The following is a 23,927-nucleotide window of genomic DNA, read 5'->3' on the forward strand; positions in this document are numbered from 1 at the left end:
ATTTAAGCATGAGAATATGGAAGCGGTACTCACTCCTTGAATCTGGTAGGGATAGATGCAGCAGGCGACAGAAAGAGAGAAAGATTAGTGACTGTTCGAACCATAAATCACACAGTACCTCATGTTAGCCGGGTTTATTCAGTGAAATTTACAACCCATTTGGACAATTGGTCTTCATTACCGTCATTTAGCAACAGAGACTCGTGATTATTATGCTGATGATTACTACTCTGTTTTTCTTCATTCAAATCTCCTCTCCTCTATCCTCGGTCTGTTATTTGTCTCATTTTCTCAGCAGGATGAGAAGCGCTCTCCAGAATGCACTGACCCAGTTTATGTGTGTGTGTGTGTGTGCGCTTGTTTATGTGTGTTTGGGAGACGGAAGAAATGAATAGCCTTTCATGGTAGTTAGCTAAACAAACTCTTAGAATTGGCACTGTGGGACAGGCCGCCATTCTGAATAATCTAGAGAAGTGACTCGCCCAGGTGATAAAATGATAAACAGTGCTGAAGGATGTTCTGTGGGAACATCCTTTAAATTATTTTCCAATTTAAAGTCAAATCTTCCGTTTTGAGGACCTAGATTTTTACTCAACAGTTGGGCAGTATTTTCAGCTGCAGATCAATCCATCAATTGGTGAACGAGTGAGTATGTAGGACACAGTGGTCATGTTCATTCATCAGTGCAAAAGTGTGGCTATATTAGCGTTTTTAATAGTTTTGGACAACAATGGAGCTTTATCAGGCTTAGAACACAAACAATAATTATCTCCGCCAGTCTTTCCACTGCTGATCTTGAATACTACTGGACTCATCAGCCAAATACTGTTTGAGCTCATTTATGACTGTATGCCTCCTCACTACTCGTTACGGGCTGGTAGGGGCGGCAGGGGAATAACAAAGGAACAAGAGCCGCTCGTCTGCATCTCGGCGTGCAGAGAGAGAGAGAGAGAGAGAGAGACAGCTGGAAAAAAGAATAGTCATCATATTTTTACATGAATTAAGGTTTCATTTTGACCAAACCAGTGTTGGTGATTGTTGGAAATGTGGAATGACAAGCCAAGACGGTTTTAGTGAGTTTGTTTTGTCTCCGTTATATTTGAATGAAGTGCATTTTACGATGAATTAACAAGGAAATTAAGCTTATTGGTCTGAGTTGTTGTAGGATCTGTTAATTGTTGGTTTTGGTCTTTTTATGGGGGGAGTTGTTGCTTAATCGAAAGTATAAAACATCGGCAACACAAGCCAATCAAAGGCACAATAAGCTCCCGGTATCATCCAACCTATATTGTGCCTGATTGAAGTACCATATTTACTCAAAAAAAAAAAAAAACGACACATAATTTATACTTACTGTCTGTAGGTGATGATGACAATCAGGATGGCGGGGACACAGCAGATGATGATAATAACTGCCAGAGCCAACAGCGCCCCCTCCGTGTAGCCTACAGTCTGCACAGCTTTCTTCACACTGGTCACCACTTCAGGGGTTCGGATCTCCAGAACCCGTCCACCGGGAGGGAGGAAGGGCTGGAACTCTTTATTGATGTCCAAGAGTTTCCCATCGAGAAACCTTGAGGTGAGAACCGCAGTGATGTAACTGAACCGCAGTGATGTAACTGAACAGGTAAGGTCCGTTCATGATATACACATTTTGGAGAGCTGTCATTTTACTTTTCATAGATCTGTTGGCAAAGTTCTTACTTGTAGAGCTCCTGTCTAGAAACGGCCCGATTCGTCAGCGGGTCGATGGCATAAATCATGAGGTCCGACTTGGTGTAGTCTTCCTGCTCCATTCCATCGGCACGACGATGGGGCCCGATGGTTTCCACGACAACCTTTGCTCCTGGAATCTGCTCCTGGACGTAGCGTTCCAAAATGCTGATGATTGGAAAAATAATGGGTTTTGATTGATGGGTTCACGCTACTTTAACGATGCCGACATGGCATCGTAGCGTTTTTCTCAGGCAGAAAAGCATTGACAGGCCCTGGTTCCGTCTCTATGACAGTAATATCTTGACACCACAATATATGACCTCTCTAGTCGCCGTTGTATGATAGACTAGCATCGCTCCTTTGCCTTTAAAAAAAAAGATAAATGTATTTGGACTAGCCTTTAAAATTCAGAGATTTTCAAATAGAAGTGCAGAGAGTGGCCGCACAAATAAGTTGGAGCGTGTATGTTGGCTTCAACAAACAGATGGTGGGGGAGGACTACAATGGAGCCAACAGGTGGAACATTACAAAAGTCCCCATTTTGGAAATGTATCCTAATAAACATTAGATTTGAGGCTGATTCTGATTTCTTCTGATATTTATGATGATATATATATATATATATATATATATATATATATATATATATATATATATATATATATATACACACACGTTTGATTCTTGTCAATTAGGGCACATAAAGTACAGCCAGCCTAATGCTATAGATACATTAGTATATCGTAGAAAAAACAACAACATGAAGTTGTATGTAAGTTACCTGAGGAGCTTGTCTTTGTTTTTCTCCACATAAGTCGGAGGGACATTTGATACGACCACCTGCATGTCCAGCTGGTTCACGACTGACACCTACGCAACAGACAAAAATGCAAAAAAAAAAACTAAGTTCTGCTTTTAAACTGAGCAGAAAAAAAGCATGCTCAGCTCTAAATCATTTCAGTAGACCTTATCAGATGGAACCTCCACCAGTGAAATACAAGTTTGAATTGAAAAAGATAACATTTCTAATCCAACTACGCCAGCTTGTGTCTACTTGAATTTGTTGTCATGTTTTTATCTGCTTCAAGGGCATTCTGGGAGTCACATAAATCACATTGCAATTAAGTTCAATCATGTCATTCAATTTGTGTTAAGGGGGGTAAAGAATTGAAGATAAAATAAATGAATATAAACCTGCCACCGATGTCAAAAATAGAAATATACACACCACTACCTCCGCCTTGCTGCTGTGTCCTTGGCCATAGTTGTCTGTAGCAACCACCTCAAACTTAAAATAAAACCGCCTCATGTTGCGGTACATGATCGCCGTCTTCACCACGCCGCTGTATGGTTCGATGATGAAGCCGTTTTTGCGAACTTTAGTGTCTTTACCGGGGGGAGGCGGGATGATCAGCCGGTACATCATAGAACTGTAGTTACCGGTGTCTTTGTCCAGGGCCTGTCAAATGAGGTAAATAAGAATCACCACACAGAGTCATTATTCCAATCATCATTATTACACCACCACAATATAATCACCATTATCATGAAATGTCATCATTGTTGACAAAAACACTGTGATCGAGTCGTTGTTGCCATTATCATGATAATCTATTCTGTGTTCTGTGACGATGATCATCATGATAGCGAGTCCTCTGCCTTCCATGTCGATTGATTAGTTCAGGACTGATATCCTGTCTCTCTTGTATATGTCGCACACCAAAGGCCATACACTGCTGTCGTTTTTCTCTAGATTTTTGTTTTTCTCCTGGGGAATCCTGCTGTTTGATGTCGTACTCTGAATCTGCAGCAGGAGGTAAAGTGGTGCTTTGAGCTTTGTGCAGGTCTATTCATCTGTTCTGTCATTTTGGCTAACTATCAAGTCTCTCCCTCATTCTCACACACACACACACACACACACACACACACACACACACACACACACACACACACACACACACACACACACACACACACACACACACACACACACACACACACACACACACACACACACACACACACACACACGCAAACCTCGCATTCACGTCCAGGCACAGACACACTCAGACAGACATTGATTTATTGCCTGGTCTTTACAAGAAGAGCAGGGAGTATGGACTACAGAATCAGCACAGAGACACCCACCACATCAAAGGTATTGCTATGATAGCAAGAAACAAAAAAGATATTGTTCTTATGGCCAGGGAATAAGAAAATAGAAGCAGGAAAGAATAGAAAATATGAAGGATACATATAGAAACGAGAGAATAAGGGAGGACTGAGGAAAGAATACATGTACAGATTCATTTTTTGTGTTCTTACTTGCAGAGGTGAGTGGCACAGTTCAGATAACTTTTCAGCAATATATCAATACCGTCAGTGATGTAAACTGCAAAAGTTATTTTATATTGCACTGAGAAAGAGCTGTGTTTAAAATCCACAAGCACACAAATACTAACCAGGCGAAACTGGAAAAGTGACACAATTAATAATTCTGGATGGTGTTGAAACAGCTCCAAAACAAGTACTGAACTGCTTGAAAGCACTCTAATTGTAATTCTAAAGTCAGTTTGATTGCCTTTGCTCTATAATCCATGTTGTGTACAACTAGGATGTATAGTCAAATTCCTCCCCATGATGTGAGTTAAAAGACAGAACCTTCATATAGATACAAATAGAGACATTGGCAAAGCACTTTCACAGAGTTAGCAAGAACGGTAAACATGTCAGTGCTTTTAAAAACCCTTCGCATCTGGTCTAATGCCTCATTTAAAGCATTTTTACAAGATGACCAACAACAACCTTGAGTGAAAAACTATATCGTCCATGATGTGGTACATTGGGCCTCATGCAGGAAGTGATACAAGAACAAATTTCTTCTTATTTTTGTTCGTATCCATAAAATGTTGTTGTTGTATTAGCACCCACGGTTTCCGTGATTCACCAATGTTTTCTTGTTGTTGCTCTTCTCTTCGCTAAGAGGACATCTTACGAGTGGTCGAAAGCACTCGTACCAAGAGAAGAACAAACATCTCATTCTTACAGTCCATGAAGTGTTTGTCCGACATCAGGAAACGTACGTTTTAAATGTGAGGGTACATAGAAAATGCATGAATGTCAAATAATCAAATCTAGATTATTATATGTTTTAGAGTAATTGTATTTATTCGATGCCTTTGATTTTCCAGTAACACCAGTTAGCCGTCACAGACTTTGCTCACATTTATTTGACGGTATCTAAATTTCATTACTGCTGAAGTTCTTCTTTTTACAGCCTTTTTTTGCTGGCGTCTCTCCAATTCTTAGGCATGTGCCGAGGAGTATTCGCACTGGGCACAACACCTGCCGTTGAATAGAGTTTAGGGGGCGTTACCGATGCTAATAACAAACAATCGGCCACACGCTTCCAATTTATGATAAGAGAAATGTAAGAGAACATTGCTGCATGAGTCCCAATGTCTCTGGCAATCACTATAAATAACAAATAGGAATATTACATGAAAACTGTAAAAACACCAGTTATTTTGTGACTTGATTGTCTCAGTCCTACTGCTCACTTGGGATCGCCATGATTGAGAATAATTTCTGCTGCTGTGTGACGTTTTGTCATTTGTTTCGTCTTCAAACTCATGAATGCATTATTCTAACTGGGCTTCCTGGATTGCATTATATTGTCTTGCAAGTACCTCAAGAAACACACCGACATCAATGCAGCTGCTTTCATTATTTTTGGTATGAACACCCACTAAAGCTTTAAGTAGTGTTTGTAAGGGCAGGGGAAAGTGCTGGAGAAAGAAAGAAAGAAGGTTAATTGAATTCTTCTCATGCATTGGTTGTGGTGGGAGAAGTGACAAAAGTATTGGGTAGACACGATGTTAAGAATTGGTGTGAAGAACAGAAGTATCTTTGGAGGTACCCCCGGGTGGGTTTGCCAGTGTGAGACTCATCTGCAGTCTGATCAATAGTTGTGTTCTGGCTTCTTCTGACGGACAAAAAGACTAAACTCCTGCACGTCCACTCTGACTGCATGACAGCCCTGCATGAAGCAAGACACACAGACAACAATCAAGCCTGGTTTACACACGCACACAGAACTCATTAAGACAACATGCTTCAGACAGATGTGATGGAATTAGCTGTACTTGAGTCAAACAACTGAGATTAAAAATGCTTCATTTCTCAAACTTCCTTTCCACCTCTTGTCTCCCTCACTCTTTCATCTGAATGTTAGCAAATGTGCCACAAGCATCCCATCTTTATGCTTACACCCCCCCATCTATTCATCCACCCATGAATCATGCATGTCTTCCCTGCTTTCTTCTCTCCGGCCAGTTTGTCTCGCAGCGTGATGCCAGTCATCTTTATCTAACCATCAATCCTCTCTCTTCCTTCCAATCTCCAGATCTATTGACCTGTGGTGGTCGAGACTACTAGCAGGCTATTCGTTTTCCCCCGTCAGTCTGTTAAAGTATTTATTAAAGAGGTCAGAAGACTGGAGAGCAGCTTACTGTACCACCACCCTCGGTTGTTTGCAGCAGAGGAGTAATAATCTGATATACCAGATTTAGAGAAAAGCACATTTTCTACGCTTGTGAAAGTGTGATTTTGAATATGTCTTTGTTGCATGCTCTCCCTTATTCTCTCATCTCCCCTGTCACTCTCACTGTGTGTGATCTAATGCAGCAGGAATATCTAAGAATGATCTTAAAAACTGTAATAAAATATTAAAGCACATGCTTTTCTGCCAGAGACCCTGCCCGAGTCTCTTGTGGCATCCAGGCTCATTAAAACATATTGCGACCTCTCAGATAGAGGCTGAGAGCTCTGTGACCCATTTTAATAATACGAGAGTCCCTTGAGTTGTTTACAGTGATGTGAAATTCTCCGGAGTTTGGTAAAAAGAAGAAGAAAGGGAAACAAAGAGATGTATCAATTCACAGAGAGATAGAGGTAGCTGTTGAGGAAGAGATACAGATTAACATTTGACCAGTTCATCCTGTTACTTGCTGGATTGAATATTATCATCATTCAAATTAAACAACACACACACAGCACACACATCTACACAAGCATTGTAAGCACTTTCATACTGGGCAAAACTGAACTTGGGTGGTAGCTGTCAAGGCTACTTGTGTGTCCAAGTCATAATATTTTTAGTTTCACGTTCGGTATTTTACGCCAGACCCGGTTACACAAGAGGGGACAAGTAAAAGGGACACAATGGAATACAAAGCAATCCATGCAACAAAAAAACAAACAGAAGCCGTTACAGTTTACAGCATTGCTCTGACTTTGTCGCTCCCAACACACAAACATCAAGCTCAGCAGAGCAGGGAGTGTGCGGACACCGACCCCACAGGTGGATGGTCGGGGTGGAGCTTCTGAAATACTATGGGAACAGCAGTGGTGACGACCCAGGCGCAGCAAGAAACAGCGTAGCTTCCAGGTGAGCGCTGTTGCAGCAGGCAGCAGTGAGCAGAGCACTGACGGCGTAAGTACACCACCATGATTAAAAGACTTTGAGTGTTGGAGTGAGAGGAGCGTGCCATGTGAATGAAGCGGTGACTCAAGTTGGGCTGCGCAGACTTTGCTTCATTAATTACATTCAATTGTTTCGAGTTCCTATATTTGATCAACCCCGTTATCTGTTGTATATGAACGTGTCTGTATGTCTGTACCTGTATTTGCAAGACGGAGGTGAACGTTTTAGCGTCTTCTGCGACTCCTCCAATGTAAAGAGATCGGGTAAAAACCGGCGGGTGGTCGTTCTCATCCTGGATATCGATTACCACCTTAGCTGTGTTGGCTAGGACACACACACACACACACACACACACACACACACACACACACACACAAACAAAAACACACAGTTTACACATTGTGACACACTGTTGAATTTGGCATTACAAAAAGGAGAGCACATTTAGTATTTGAGACAAAAAGTAAACAACATATTGCAAGAGATGAAGAGGACAAACACAGTCATTGATGTAAATCACCCACAACCAGTGTGTGACCCCTTGATTGACACTCAGGAACCCCATGAACGCCCAACAGCAGCATTTTCCTTTTTTGGAAAGGAAATTAAAAATATATATTATTTGCAATTGTCACTGAAAATATAATTATGTCCAGCAGCATCGATGCTTCAAATTTCAAAACATTTATGCACAAAAATGAATACAGAAAAATATTGTAGTGGTGTCCATATTGTTTCTGGTAAGGCCTTCTTCAATGGTAGGCATTGTTGTAAAAGGCCCGCAATGCAAATATGTAGTTTGGAAAACATGAACTTCTCCGTGCAACCTGAAAAGCAGTGGATTTTCTTTTCTGCCTCGACATCATGGTTACTACACTCTAAATACGGACTCCGTATGCATCAAGCCTGGGAAATGTGTCAAAGAGAAAGCAAAGATCATGACTTGTGGTCCATTGTTTTGAAGGTATGATAGAATATGTTTGGACCAACGGCCAGTTTTCGGCCTTCTGTTCTGAACCTCTGCCACATATTGGCAAGAAAAGCCACATCGCTCGTTCCGACCTGCAGATGTAGACATGCCATCTTTAGGAAGGCCAAGTCACAGCTCCTGTTTTGCCTGCAGACGTCACAAGTATTACAATGGCGGCAGCACGGTGGCGGAAGGTGAAGAGTTGAGGAAAACTTGCAAAAAGTAGAGAGAGCTTCAGAGAGAATCAGAGCATGAGTGACAGAGTGGGAGAGGGAAATGTGCAAGAGAGAAATGTGCAAGAGAGAAGGCTAAATCCTGTGGCAAGTCCATCGTGACAATGCCACTTGAACCTTTAGTTATGTGTGTGTGTATAATTACAGGGAAAAAGTCAGTCAAATCTGCGGTGATGCAATCCTATGTGTAAAGTTAGTCCTGTCATCTTAGAGGGGCGTTCATAGCCATAACCACGCACTTACTCTTAGAGGGAACTCGGACGTTGGAGGACCCCACCCTCATGGAGTCTGCTTCTACCTTCAGAACATAAGAGGAGTTGGTCTCATAGTCCAGGCCTTTGGCTGTAGAAATCACTCCTGTTGTTTCATTTAAGGCGAACACACCTGGAGAGACAAGAGAGAGAAAGAATGACAGCAAGAGTCGGATGAAAGAAACGGAGAGCAGAGGAGAGAGGTCAAAAAGGGAGGCAGAGGATTTTTTTTTTTTACTTTCTTTAACAGCGTATAGTTTTACAGAGTGAAAAGGAGGCGATCAAACAAGAAGCTTCAGCAAATAACAAGCTAATTTACCTGAAACCTTTCAGTCTTAGGCTGCTTTAAGACCCCGATCAGACAGAGCTGTGAGAGCTGTTATTGGCGCCACACACAAGAAGTGAATCCAGCCAACTCCACGACTGAGACCCACACGAGGCGCTGCTCGAAGTACACTCACCTCCCTGGTTGCCTTCGGTGATGGAGTAGATGATAGTTTGATTGACAGCGGCCGCCATGATGTTTCCCACCGGGGTTCCGACGGCAGCCTCCTCGCTCACTCGTGGAAACCTGGGAATGGATCAGTCAATCAATATCAACTGATATGAGCATGAATTATGCATGTGTAGACTGTGGGCCCACTTGCTCTCAAGGATCAAACTGTAATTCTGCAAGTTATATACAACTGAGAGGTTTATCTGCCAAACGCATCCACATTTTTTGACTTCATGCCGACAGCTCTCTGTACCTCGACTTTATCCAAAAGATAGTGCATGTAAACACTATCTTTTGGAGCTACTGAGCTACTTAGGCCATGGCTACACTAGTCTTTTCAATGCGACTCCTGTGATCAAATAGGCCAGAACTCATCGGTGTCTGCATAAACAGTCGATAGACATAATTCAATTCCTATAAATTATTCACAGTTTAAACCCCCCATTATTTTTGCTGCTTAATCTTCCTTCCTGCAGTATTCGTAAACCTGTTTTTTATTGAAGAATAGCTGCTAACAAAGCTACGTTTTCCTGAACATTTTTCACAATAAGTTCCCTGTTATATTGTTGTTTATTTTGAGGCAACAAAATCAGGACATGTTGGGTTTTATCAGCAGTAACTAAACAGGACTCAGACAGCAGGTCTCAGCTGTGCTCCAGCACCAGTTATCCTCCTTTCTTCCCTTTGTTCTGCTGGAGAGAGGAACTCCCGTGTGAGGGGAAGATGATGGGAGCCCTACGTTTGATAAATTGTCCATATTGTGCCCACATGCTGACCACATCTGGCTCGAACTCAACGCGAGCCTGGCCACCTCGGCATGTGGTCTGGCTGATCGGATCCCAACGGGTGCCAGGGCCGATCTGTGAGCGTGCAGACTTGACAGTCAATGCATCCTGGAATGAACTCAGTCAATTGGCTGGCTGAAAGGTACGAAATCATTTCATGAATAGAGCATTTGCATTGGAAAAAAAAGACCTTAAGTTGCAGCAACTGTCAAAGCTGTCAATTGTTCATTGCCAGAAAAAGGTGAATATAGCCCACCATCATTTCAAATAGCATTTAATCTTGACATATAACATTCTGTTTACTGAGGAAGCAGAAAAGCTTGACTGATTTGTCAAGCTGAAACCTGATGAAAGTATTTGTGCTTGATAGAAAAATGGAAAAGTTGTTGTTGATTAGAATAATAGTCACTGGTACATTTTCTGTTGATCAACTAGTGGATTAAGTTATTGTTCTAAAACATACACAGTCCCCTGCATGGTCCTTTAAGGTTGTTATGGTGTACATTGTGTTTCGATAAATCTTGGTCTGATCCAGTACATTTGTAAACAGCGTGTCTGACGGGCCCTATTAGTGGCCTGAGCCAGGCAGTGAAGTTACACCATCAAAAGCTTTCACAGAGATCACAGGCACGGCCTTGTTTTTGTCCACCTGCCCTCGTTGCATGTGGTGGGCACTTTTTCCCGCTTACAACCTTTGACAGATTTTCTCAGAATCTGGTAACTCTCAAATTTCCAGCAGATTTCGCTCCATTAAGTAAACCCAGTAGAGTCATTAGGCCAACCGCCACAGCTGGCTGAACATTATAACATGGGCTACCAACTGGCTAAGCTATCGAGTAATCACTACGTGATAAATGGGACTGACTGGGGAGCTACAGGGGGGGAGGGGTGGGGAGAGTGGGTGTTTGTGGAGACGTTAACTAACTGAAGGCCCTTTTCACAGCAGACAAACATGCCCCACATTTAACTCTAAATCTATATTTTCTATAAACTGACACCGACATTAATGAATTAAACAAATAGAATGTTCTCATTCACATGCCTATAGTTAGTATGTATACTATACTGTACTATAGTAATAGTTCAAATTACACAGAAAGGGACTATGATCATTTTTGCACCTCCGGTTCCCTTGTCTCAAAGTCACACATTTTAGTTGAATGAACTTTTGGTTAACTCAAGCTTAAGCAATTTTAACATTTTGTTCTCCAACATGAAATGCGTCAGTATGACTTTTGAAGCTTTTGTGCGTCTTAAAAAGGGCAGTTGCTCACAAGTGAGACAACAAAATGTCATCAAGCCAACAAGAAAACCTTCACATCCTCGTTGTGTACACTCTCGGTCATGTGACGGTGGTTCAGGTCGTTTATAGCCTGACGTTCGCTTTTGAATTCTGATCCACAATCCAATGGAAAAGTGCCATTGGCTTTTTGTCAAGGGAACCAGTGTGATGCCAACTTCAGTGGTGGGCCTACAACACACATCATCCATTCAGCACTCTGTCGGATTCAAGAGCAGAAGCTTCATGAACTCACCCAACATGTAAATGAGTTTGTACGGACATTCATACATTCACTATCCGTCAATAAATGCGGCCGCGTTCTGTAGTAATAACATCAAATTATTTTATTCCTCTCCTCTCGAAATATGTTTTCTCTCTCTACCTCTCTTAAATCTCGTTTTCCCTCTCTCTCTCCAATCCTCCATACTTGTTTCCTACTAAAATTTAAATGTCCCTCTTAAACCCACGACACTGACGTCAACCTACATCTCTCCTTCTGCATCCGTATCTCCTCTTTCCTCCATCTTCCCCTCCTCCCTCTCTCTCCCTCAGGCTGCTGCTTCCAGCTAACATCCCAGCAGACCTCAGATACAATTGTTATCCATTCCTGCATCCTTCCCTCGCAACAATGGCTGTTTGACAGAGGTGAAGGAGCACAATTGAGAGTATCCCCCCACACACACACACACACACACCCGTAAGCTGATACACTTGCCTACCATACAATACAGTGATACCAACACACGCAACAACTGGATGGGTCAAAACGCATTTAAGGGCATAAAGATGCACACAAGTCTCCATTCACATGTATAGTGCATTGCCCAGTACAGATAAACACACACACCTGCACACACACAGCTCATTATCAAGCTCTTATCTCCCCTCCTGTGCTCTCTAATCATTGCTGTCCTAACTACAGCAAGCTGGGCTGATGCTGATAACAGAAACACACACACACACACACACACACACACACACACACGTGTACTGCTTTACTTGTGGGGCCGTTGTATTGGCTTTCATTCATTCCCTGGAGGCTTACTCAAACTGTAATGTAATAATTCAGAACCCTAAAAGATGTGGTCTTAACTGTAAAATGAAAGATTTAACTTCTGGTGACTTTTTTGAGACAGTGTGAAGAGATTTTTGTCGACACATCGTGATTGATGAACGCGCACACGCACTAGAAGCACATAATCAAACTGAATGGAGGCTACAGGACATAAACCTTAACAGAGCTGTGAGTGTTCAGCAGTGTCACGGGAAAGACAGAATTATGAGGATAGTGATCGATGTTGACAATGATACCCTCCCCTCCCATCCCGTGTGTCTCTCTCTTATAGCCACTGACATTTGTTCGCCTCACTCATTGTTCTCACGCTTTTTAGCTCGTCTCTTTCAGATATGTATGATGCATCTCCTTCCCTTCTTGTCATTATTCTTTCCCTTCCAGCTATGCTTCGTTTTTTTATTTCCCCCTCCGTCTACTTAAAGTCTGGTTCAGCCATTTCTTTTAAATGATGTGTCTGTGTCTCTGTGTCCACACCAAATTACAATGTCCTCTGTACCAAGCAGCGCTTTGATTCTCACGGGAGCGGTTTGTTTTTTTCCACACGACAGCCATTGTTTGATCTACTGTACGGCGTACTGTACTCGGCGTGGGAGGCCATGCCTGGAAGACAGGAACGCAAACTAAAGTAGGTCAAGTTTTATTAGCCAACATTTTTATTTTTATCGAAGCCGTTTATATGCTGCATAATGTGATTAACCTTGGAGGTAGCATTAACACACACTCGATGTTTTAGTCACCAAAATGTGCAACACACTTTACAGTTTGATTTAGCTGGCACAATGAAAGCCACTTCTGTTGGTGATTTATGTATGTTTACATATGAGTTTGTAATGGCTGTTTTGTCTAATGGTCGGATGAGCCGACAATAACTGGTCCAGCACATTCTCAGGAAAATTGCACTTTGTTGGTTGGTGATATAGAACCAGAATCTGACACCATGGAGGTTTCCTACTGGCCTTTTATATGGACTTTCTCCGGTACATTTTTCTAATTGATGTCACCAATTCGGAGTGTGTGTACTGTATATCTTCCATGGACAGTTTCTCTTAACTGCTTTGATGCCCTCAAGGTAGGACCTTTCAAGTCTGGAATACAAAAGTCTGACATCCAGTAAGACCGCTGTGCTCTTTTGCTTGGAATAAGTTGAAATAATCACAGCGGTCAGCGGCCTGAGCTAGCAGCACTGACTACTACATGACCGCCAACCTAAAATGACAACACACTGTTCATTCCCTTCCCAGAGGATTACTAATTGACTGTAGGATTCTTTCATTAGGAGACTGTTGAGTGAGGGGTCTTAACTGCCTGCGGTAAGAACCTTTACTGGCTGGAGTTCTGTAGGTCTTCTCCTGCTGTGGCTGTTTTTTCAGAACTGAAAGCCAATTTGCAGTTCACATGTCCATACATTTTCAAGAGCTTAGAGAGGCACGCTGGTTGAAATCTCAACAGTTTTCTGATAAGGCAGCTGTTGCAATTTTACAACATCAGACTCTTTGAAATTAGGTTTTCCAAACTGTTGCTTTTGGTCTTTTGGGAACATCAGCTCAGAAGGCCGTAGTTAAAGTGTTGTGGTCGTGTGCCAAAATTGGTGATTCGATTACAGATGCCAGGACATGTAACTACTCAATTTTTACTCTGTTTATTATTTCTGCTCAGCAGTGTTTGAATAATCAAAATTAATTTTCTGTACCTTCTAGCACTCTCCTTCTCTCTCTAAACCCACATTGCTCTCCATCCTGCTGCACTGGTTCACACACGACCTCCTCAATTTGTGTCAATCCCTCTCTCAGAGATACACACTGATGTAAGGACCAAACTGATTCTCTCTTTTCTTTGTTCAGCCATCAAGTGTCTCAGCTATTTTTTTTTTTCCTCTTTTCATGGCCCTCCTTCTCACCTTTTTGCTTTACAGTCTTGTCATAATTGTCAACCGACAGTCAAATTGGTTCGCATCTCTCAAACAGTCGGAACTTGAGTGGAGCACTGTTGACATACCGATACATAAAACATACGCGGGACAGAGCAGGGAGAGAAAAAGAACCAGCGGTATTTACAAGGGCTTTTGAGAAGAGGAGGGACTCAAGAGGGAAGGTGATATACGAGGAAACATGCAACAAGAGCAAAACAAAAAAGAGAAAAGGGTATTATACAGTGGAAGAGAATGTAGAAAGAGAATATGTTTGTGTAGATTTGAGTGTTTGAGTTAAAATGCCAATATTAAAAAAATGGTGATGTTGAGTCTGTGTGCAAATACGCTGTGAAGAGAAAATGCATCGAACAAAACCTCTGTAATAATATGTCTGTATGTCTGAGTGTGTCTGTAGATGCATCTCCCCCTCACACTCACACTCACAACCATGCTCACGTGCACTGACACGTGCGCTAAAATTACATTTGGAACTAGAGACTCAAGTCCAACAAAAAAAAACCTGGCTTTTGCGTTTCTGTTGAATTGACAATATTGGAAAGAATAATGAGGACTGAGGATGAAACCTTTATCCAACTGAATGCAAATGGTAATTAATACGTGTGAGAAAAGACGATGATTCTGACACCACAGTGTTGTGCACCAAACCACGTGTGGGTGGACTTTGCTGAAACTTTACATGCCGTAAGAGGAGAAAGAGAATCATTTGTAATTTATTAAAGTCACGATAAAAATATGCGATAGTGTTTTTCTCATTTCTTCAGGATAACGAAGGCAATGTTGTTAAAAGCAATATATAATTATATTCTTGGAACCACCCCATCAATCATCCTGGAGCAATTTCTTATCAGGCAAGACAGCCCACGTAAGAGTAGAAAACGAATCACTAAAAATATATTGAAAACATGTTTAAAAAAAAAGATTATTTAAAGAGATAGTTAATTAAGAGATACTCAAAACGGACTGGTCTGGCATTGACAAGTTATGAGTTTCACTAAACTCTGTGCTGAGGTAAATTTGCTCTTACCATAGACTTACTCCAATGTGAGTGTCAAAGCCACATAACCCGTTTCTACAGTTGTTAGAGAGAGCAGTGAGCTCACCGGTAGGAGATGAGGAAGGCTGAATCTGCCCAACTGCGCTAACCCTCCTTTTTCAACTTTCAAAGTTCCACATGTGACCCTCTGGCATCGCCCGAGGGTCACGCACACCTGCAGAAACAGTTGCATTCAGGCTAAACTCTATTTCTCAACCCTGACAGGAGGTTTTATTATTGAAGAAGTTGTTACATTACATTTTTCCGATTGTATGCATTACGTTTTTTATGCTTTCATTGGCTGAAATGATTCACTGAATGACTACTGACATGTTCATCCATCAAGCTCGTGGAATATTCCATCCATGTCTCAGCGCTTCTCGATTCCAGTCTTTACCTGCTTGTCTACTTGTTTGTTTCAATCTGCTTCAACATGTCAGCCTGTCAGCTCATCTTTAAAGACTTGTCTTGCCTATGTGTAGATCTGTCTGTGTGGGCATGTGTCTCCTTACTGCTTGTCTATCAACTACACTTGTTTTTTCTCTCGTTTCTTCTCCCCTCAGACTTTTGCTTCAGTTCCTCTGGTGCCCCCTCCCTCTTTAGCTTTCCTTTCTCCCTCTCCTTTCTTTTCACTTTCACTCTGAAATGTTCACTCCACATCTCAGAACTGCTTCTCTCCACTATCCTCTCCCAACATATTCCTCTATCTGTCCTCCTCTCTTTTTTTCAGTCTTCCCCGTTAACCCCCCCCCCCCCACTCTCTCTCTTCCATACCTCACCCCTCTTTCTCGCTGCCTCCCAGCTGCAATCGTATAAATAGCAGCATCATGGTTGTTTGGCATCTGTTGCCATCGTCGTAATATCGCCAGGAGCACTCGCCTGTTTGTAAGCACCAACAAAAACAAGGTAACCTTCGACTGTATCATTTAGAGACACAGACTGGATTTATGGAGCCACACATCGGATGAGCTTGTTTTGAAGTGCATTAAGGGCGGACGCGTTCACCTCACAGTTAAAGTGTGGCCGGGCCTCTTGGATTTTATTCCTAATGGTAGACGTGAATTAGAAATATAGTGGATGAAACATGCAGATGACATGATATACAGACAGTAAAACAGGAAGGAAGCAATAAAAGAGGTAGAGGTGAAAAAAGGAATACAAATATTTTCAACCAAGGCCAAAGGAGAAAACTTGTCTGGAAAATGACATCACTGAGAACAGTATCGTTTCAGAACACCGTTCCTTTAGCTGTAACTGACTTTCTTTCATTGTCACATACAGTCTCCATGGACTCTACAGGCTCACAAGAACAGTTCCTGAACTGGCTAAAACGCTCTACAAGTCTACAAGTATATCTCATGAAGAACAGGTAACAATCCTTGTGAGGGGAAATTCAAAGACTTCATCAGTGTTGTTGTATTCTGTTTTGCAGAACAGGAGTATCAAAAAGGGGCAAACGTAAAAAAGGGGACGAAATGTTTGAACTGTCAAAGGAGAATACTTGTTTTGAGCACTTTGAATTCAGTTTGTGTTGAACTAAAACATATACGAACGATGCAATACATATCAAGATTGACTGATGCATTGATTTATTGATTGGCGTTTCAGAAAAGCCCGACTAAATTTGTGCGACTTCAAATGCTTGGCACAAATCTGAAAATGTACAATAGCAATTTCACACTTTTTTCTTTTCACATTTGCTTCATCGAGAGGTGAATATTATCGAATATTCTCCCTACTTGAGTTTAACTTCACGGCAGACAAATGGACTTGTTGTCTTTCAAAAGGACAATTGACAGTTCTGGCTTTGTAGTCCAGCTGGCTGGTAGTGATACAATCTGTGACCTCCTACCTGTGAGTCTTCAAACAGAGCGTGTACTGTATCAGTGCTGACAACCTACATACAGCAGAAGCTGCTTTATCTAAATCTATCGCCACGGCAAGACAAAGCAACATATTGCCATCTTTGATCACACAATTTCTTGATGAAAAATAAAGCTTTGATATTTAGAAGATGTTCTCACCACTCTCTAATTATATTCACAAACAAATTAACAGGCTATGGGGCATTTTGATAGCGTGGGGGGGGACGGGGGACCTATACTGGCATTAATAGATACACACACACATACACACAAAGCAGACACATACGTGCTCATTTGCATGCACAAGCAAGAGAAGTAGTGGGAGGACTTTCAATAATCTTTGAAAAGGCAATATTTTCTTTCTATTCACTTAACCTCATGCTGATAATTGCCACTGGGTGCTGATAACTATTCATGCGCATGTGATACTGACTGCATACTAATTCTGCAGGTGCAAGAATGGTCCTACAGTGAGAGAAACACAGAGAGAGAGAGCTCAAAAATGTTAATACAACCTAAAGTACATGACATCTTCTTTGCAGTATGCAAAATATCTTTATATATTATTGAAGAAGGAGATCCAAATGTATTAAAATAGTGTCTACCATATGATATTGACCATTACGGCAAGGCGAGTTGACAAACTGCATAACAAATTGCCAATCTGTGGACTTCTCGCTGTGTACAGTCTGTAAGTACAGAGACAGGCTTGTTTTTGCACGGCGGTTCATTGGATTTGAGATGAAACATTGACCACAGAAGGTTAAAGTGCTGACTTTCAGCTGTCGTCATTCTATGACCAGTGAAGGAAATGGTAGACCCTGAGGCACAACTAGGGTTAGTTACTACACTGCTCACCATACATGGATATGAACAACCAAAAACGCACTTGAAGCTGAGAGTCAGCACCTTAAGCTAAGCCGTTTCATTTCAAATAGTTTGCTGGAGTCATACTGATGTAACAGTACGTGTTTAGAAACATCTTTCTTTGACAGCCTCTCACAAGATTGGTTGGTTGGCCATCAGGACGAAGGAAAGTTCTCCTCGTGAGGATAGCTGGGTCAGTGGGGGCTTCCATCAACAAATGTTATTGAATGTCCACGTTTTGCGGCTGAATGGCCATCCTCCTCTCCTCTATTAAAGCCTGAACTGCATATATAATGTCACATCTCATGGCTTCATGTTTTTCTACGTGACACTGTCAGTTTGCTACATTCGATCTCTGATACCCTCAGATAAGACTGACAGGATTGTATTGTGCATATATTGTCCTGAGGTTCACCTGCAGTAAATTGAGCACAGAGTGGGTTTTATCTAACATACTGTAAATAAAGTAACAAACAAAGTGCTTTTCAAAGTGTAGGTGTGTGCAGATAACTCATTTTGGATCCATAAAGGCATTTGTAATTTGTATAATCTGTTGTTTTGATGAATGTTAAATGTTCACAGCTTTTAACAGATCCCTTGATTCCGTCACTCTTTTAATTAAAGGAATTAATATTACTAATTCTGCCTTACCCATGGGTAGACGTCTGTCTGTTGAAACCATACAAAATCATGAAAGAGCATTAGTAAGCTCCTAAAACCACACTACAATTAGCTCTGATTCAATAAAGCTGGGATAATTCATTTAAAGCTGTACATACACTGTGCTTTTAGTGACAACATGGAATTAGAACAAAAAAACAAAACACAATTTCTCATACACACACGCTAACACAAAAATACAAGCACAGAAATGTAAAATATAAGGCACACATGCAGGCAGAGAGACATGCACAACACACAGAAAGGGACATCCACAGTGCACACAAATGTGTTGATTAAAGGGAAACGTTGCAGGTTTTAAACCAGCTTTGTATCACTACAATGCGGGCATGCAAATGAGCAATTTGCAACCTCCCTCCACGCTGCCAGCACCAAGAACCTACCGCTCACCCGCCGGCCAAAATCAGCCAGAAGACGTAAAATGTCTAATTTCTCCCCGTCTGCAAATATGCAGGAAGCTCTGGGAGCCGGCAAACGCAGAGGGAATCCAAACATCGTCCATTTGCACAAACCAACCACATTGCAATGACACAAAGCCAGTTGAAGATCGACAAAGTTTCCCTTTAACAAATACAATAAAATACAAATACACACATATCATACAACCTGCACATATGGACAGGCAGGCACACGCACACACTCTTAGCTTGAAGCTGTGTTACATATTCATAAATGCAGTATTATATGGCTGGCTGACATATCTCTTTCTTGCCTCTAACCCTGTTCCTAAAAATAGAGGGGAGCTTTCGTGTGCTCTGTGTGAAAGACAAACCTTGAAATGTTGTCAGTAATAGTGGGATAATACTGTGTTGACAGTGAAGTTGCAATTGCTCCAAAACAAGCTCATTGTCTTAGAACTTATGATGCTCAGGTGTTTCAAAAAGAAAGATGCAAACTGAAATTGAAGTGAAGATACATTTCTCCGATGACGTCCACTAAAAAGCTGGGTGATTCTTGTTTTTGTATATATATATATATACACATATATATACCTATATATACTATATATATATATACATATATATATATATATACATATATATATACATACATATATACATATATATATATACACATATATATATATATATACATATATATATATATATACACATATATATATATATACATATATATACCTATATATAGATATATATATATATACCTATATATATACATATTATATATATATATATATATATATAGTATGTAGTATATATATATGTAGTATATAGTATATAGTATATACACATATACATATATACACATATACACACATACATATACACATATATAGATATATACATATATATATCCATATATCCATATATATATATATATATATATATATATATATATATATATATGAAAGTGAGGTGCATCACAGTAAATGCATAAACACATACTCGCCGCATAAAATTGTGAAATGCTTTGACTTGTGATGAAGGTAGACGAGAGGAGAGAACAGGAAGAACTTAAACAAAAAAAGTAAACAAAACCTGCGAGCAGAAACAAAAGAATGACACAAAACTAATGCTGTCCCTCGAATAAACAAACAAGCCGTCACAAAAACTAATTTTGTTTTGAGCAGGAAACAGGGTCCAACTGTTGAGTCAATCAGCCATTTTGAAAAATATGGAAAAATATGATGTTTCATCCTCTCCTGCAATTTACATCTCAGTCTGATGACTTGGATGTTGTGCCTGACAGACGACATAACAAGCAGGCAAATGGAAGGAAACCAATTGTTTCCCTCTGTCACTGTTGGGGACAAATAGATGTAGAGAGGGGCTGATGAAAGCCAGGATGGCAGGAGGAACATCAATCGAGACAGGAAATTAGAAGCTAGTGGGGATGCGGAAAAAACACATCAGGATAAAGAACGCCAGAAAGAGTCAATAAAAACAAAGTGCATGTATTTAATGAAAGATAAATAACTGAGACATGACGACTGACAGATCAAGATAGAGAAAAGGAGCTAATAGCTGTAGATTACAGGCCAATTTCACATCTGATCCCACACACACACGCCCTCTGTCTATCCAGCCAATCACAGAACAGAAAACCTGAGGTGAACCAATGACCTCATAAAAGCAGCACCAAATGGAAGAGTTATAATGATGACTTGAGAGTGTGTATGTGTCTGCACGTGAGGCGAGAGTTACGTATTCTCGTTTTTGTAAGCAGCTATCTATATGCTTTCCCACTGCCGGGGGCACAGTTGCCCATTTTTGCAAAATTCAAACACACTAACGCGCGTTAGTGAACTGAAAAGCCAGCCCAGAAACCAGTGATGGTGGGTCATAGACAGACCAATGGTTAGCATGGAGGATAGGGCCGCCCAATGTCCCCTTATACTTGCTTTTGATTGAGTTTCTGCTTCTTGCAGAAATGATTTCCCAGCAGACGGTGGAAAGCATGCTGCTACCCCTCAAAGTTGGTGCCACTGTGCATATTTGTTTTGACTTGGAGTTTTGGGATTTCTATGATGAAAACAAACTTGAAAAAGTTCCTACATTTTACTTTCATTCTTCAGTGGAATCTTCTTACACTGAAGCACATACTTTGAGTTGTAATCAAAGCTGAATTAGGCGAGCAAAGAGCGTGCTGTTCAGACTTAGCACCTTCTGTTTCCATCTACTGCCCTGTACTGTGATTTGGCATGCTTGTGCCGTAAATGTGGTAGAACCATATTAAGTGCTCGTTGCGTTCAATCATTAGGGAAAGGTTCATACAAATATATTCTGTTCTTTGAATGTTAACCATTCTTCTCCATATTTAATTACACCTATATTAATGCCATTTACTTTGTTGCCAGATGAAAAACAAATCCTGTTAACTTCTACTGTGACAGTAGAAGTTAACAGATGTTCTAATAATTCTGCATGCACGTCACAATTACTCAGGTTTCCGTCACATAAAGCTTATTTTTTCATGTATTTTCATTGTTAGTTACCTCTCTTTATAGTGGTTTGTGTTGTCAGTGGCGGAGTCTGCCATCTGGCACTGAGATTTGTCCTCTCCATTAAAGCCATCCTAAACATTTGTAGGAGCAGTGGGCTGCTGTGAAACGGCCGGAAGCAACTTGGGGTTCAGTGTCAACCGAGTAGCTGCACAAACGGCACTTCCTGCCGCCAGGGATCCATAACTGTGTAATTCCAACAGGCCTCTGGTACTATGATGTTCTTAATGATATCACCAGTTACAGCAGTTGTTGCCAGAATCAAATCAACCAGCATTTAAATTCTAATAATTATAACTTCAAACTATGAATTGCCACCTCTACGCCAAACAGTCAAGTTGCAGTTTCACTTCATCGTTATTATCCTTTCAGACTTGTGTGAAATTCTCATAATAAGCCTATTCATTATTGAGTTATGCCCAAAATCTGTGTGTGTGTGTATGCGTACCTGTATTCTTCCTGAGTGAACACAGGAATGACAGAGGGCTGAAGGACTGTGATCTCTACTAGAGTTGTGTTTTCCTTTACTGGCTCACCATCATCATAGGCCACCACCACCAGCTGTCAATCAAACACACACACACACACACACACACACACACACAGGTTAAGAGTCAGTAGATATCCACATGCTTGCAATATTGCAGTCCAGTGCTGCCACGGCTCTTGTGGCATTGCAAATATACCAGTTCACACCGTTTTACAGTGTGCAGAGCTGATGCATGACAGGCTGATAATAAACCAAAATGAATGTCTACATTTTTGCTGCCCCCATTCTAAAAGCACATCATTTGCATGGGAACAGGAGAACAGGATGAGTGTGTGTCCCGCTGGTGTGCTTATTTTTCCTTCTTAGCATTTCCTGTTTATTTAATTGGGGGGTAACTACTGTTAACCAGGCCCAAAGGATTCCTAATGAAGGCCACATTTAAATATCAAGATATTGTCTTTTCTGCATCTTATTTAGCCAGGAAATTGCTACTGATAATGCATTGCTGGAAACGTACACGCTTTGTTGGAACATGTGGTAGTTAATTAAGGGCCTTCCTCGAACAGCACAATGACTTCCTTTCAACTGCACTGACGACGTAAATGGGTTGCTTTTTATTTACAAACCTGTGCCGAGCCTTGCGCACTTGCTTATGCATGCCAAGCAAAGACATTTTATGATGATACACTGTGGTGCCATTATAATGTGATGCAAGGAAATTAGGTAGACATTTGCAACATATCAAATTCATTCTCTAACTGTGTCGTCTGTCGTCGTGAAGATTATACGTTGGACAGTGTTTATCTCGGTAATAATCCCAAAATTGTACAGTGTTGGACTGATTCATTTTGTTTCAGCCAAACGAGGTAAAATTAGGCCCCTGAGTGACATCTTCAGGGGACGCTGAATCCTTGTTGTGTTAATTAAAGCCCAGATGAAAGATGAAATGGGAATGGCCCAAAGCCCCATTGAGGAGTGCAGCTGGGAAAAGGCAATTTTGAAACTAATAAGCTGCTGCGGTATACTTTGTACTGCGGATAGGGATTTATAAGAGTGCTCTGTACAAAGACACCTTTATGCTTCACAAATAATACAAGAAAGCAAGTACAATCTGCACGTACAAAATCACCAAATTCATTTCTAAAGACTGAATTAATGTGATGCGGTCCCAATCCTCCGCCGACTAAATCTAAAATATCCTAAAACTAAAGCAACACAGGGAAGCATCACATACATCTGCAGCAATGATGTCTCTGTTGGACTACAGCCCCAGTGCCAGAGTTTACAGTTAGAATAGATCAATTTGATTGATTGGGGATAACATTAAGTGCTGCATATTTCCATTATGATAAACAGTAGACGCACTGCACCATGGTTATTTTTAATAATACACAGAACACATTATAGTTTGATGGAATCTTCCACTGCTGTTTTACTCCATTGCAGATGTGCATGGTTTTATAATGTCTACAATTCAAATCGCATCTTGTTTTACCCAACTACCACCGTTATGCAGTCACGTAAATGCTGCATACAACAGGGGTTGTTTTTAATTCAAAGCAATTTCCACTTGCAACGCCCCATCACAGGGTGCATGTCTGTGAGTTGTAAATTAAAATGTGCGTGTGCATACTTACACTGAACTTGAGGTTGGGCTCTTCGTTGAGGTTAACTCTGGTTACAACATTCCCCGTCTGTTCCTCTACGGCAAATATACTGGCAGAGTAATGAAACGCCTCCTGGTTGACTTTATAGCGCACCAGGCCTGCTGGGGTACCCTGATAAGAGAACAAGTACACTTTAGGA

The 23,927-nt window shown here is 41.0% G+C and overlaps 1 protein-coding gene across 1 annotated transcript in view; it reads right to left on the reverse strand.

The window, feature by feature from the left end:
- The window catches only part of LOC306794592 (protocadherin-15-like), a gene marked incomplete at both ends in the record, with an annotated part of 105,038 nt that overhangs the window by 20,851 nt on the left and 60,260 nt on the right, over positions 1-23,927 (reverse strand). Inside the window, 9 exons of the mRNA XM_079292706.1 lie at positions 1,355-1,573; positions 1,705-1,881; positions 2,498-2,586; positions 2,945-3,175; positions 7,398-7,525; positions 8,648-8,788; positions 9,117-9,226; positions 22,080-22,192; positions 23,759-23,899. Coding sequence (XP_079148832.1) covers positions 1,355-1,573; positions 1,705-1,881; positions 2,498-2,586; positions 2,945-3,175; positions 7,398-7,525; positions 8,648-8,788; positions 9,117-9,226; positions 22,080-22,192; positions 23,759-23,899 — 1,349 coding nt within the window. The remainder of the gene's footprint in view (positions 1-1,354; positions 1,574-1,704; positions 1,882-2,497; positions 2,587-2,944; positions 3,176-7,397; positions 7,526-8,647; positions 8,789-9,116; positions 9,227-22,079; positions 22,193-23,758; positions 23,900-23,927) is intronic.

The sequence above is a fragment of the Melanostigma gelatinosum genome (assembly GCF_949748355.1).
Source record: "Melanostigma gelatinosum genome assembly, chromosome: 21".
Taxonomy (NCBI): domain Eukaryota; kingdom Metazoa; phylum Chordata; class Actinopteri; order Perciformes; family Zoarcidae; genus Melanostigma; species Melanostigma gelatinosum.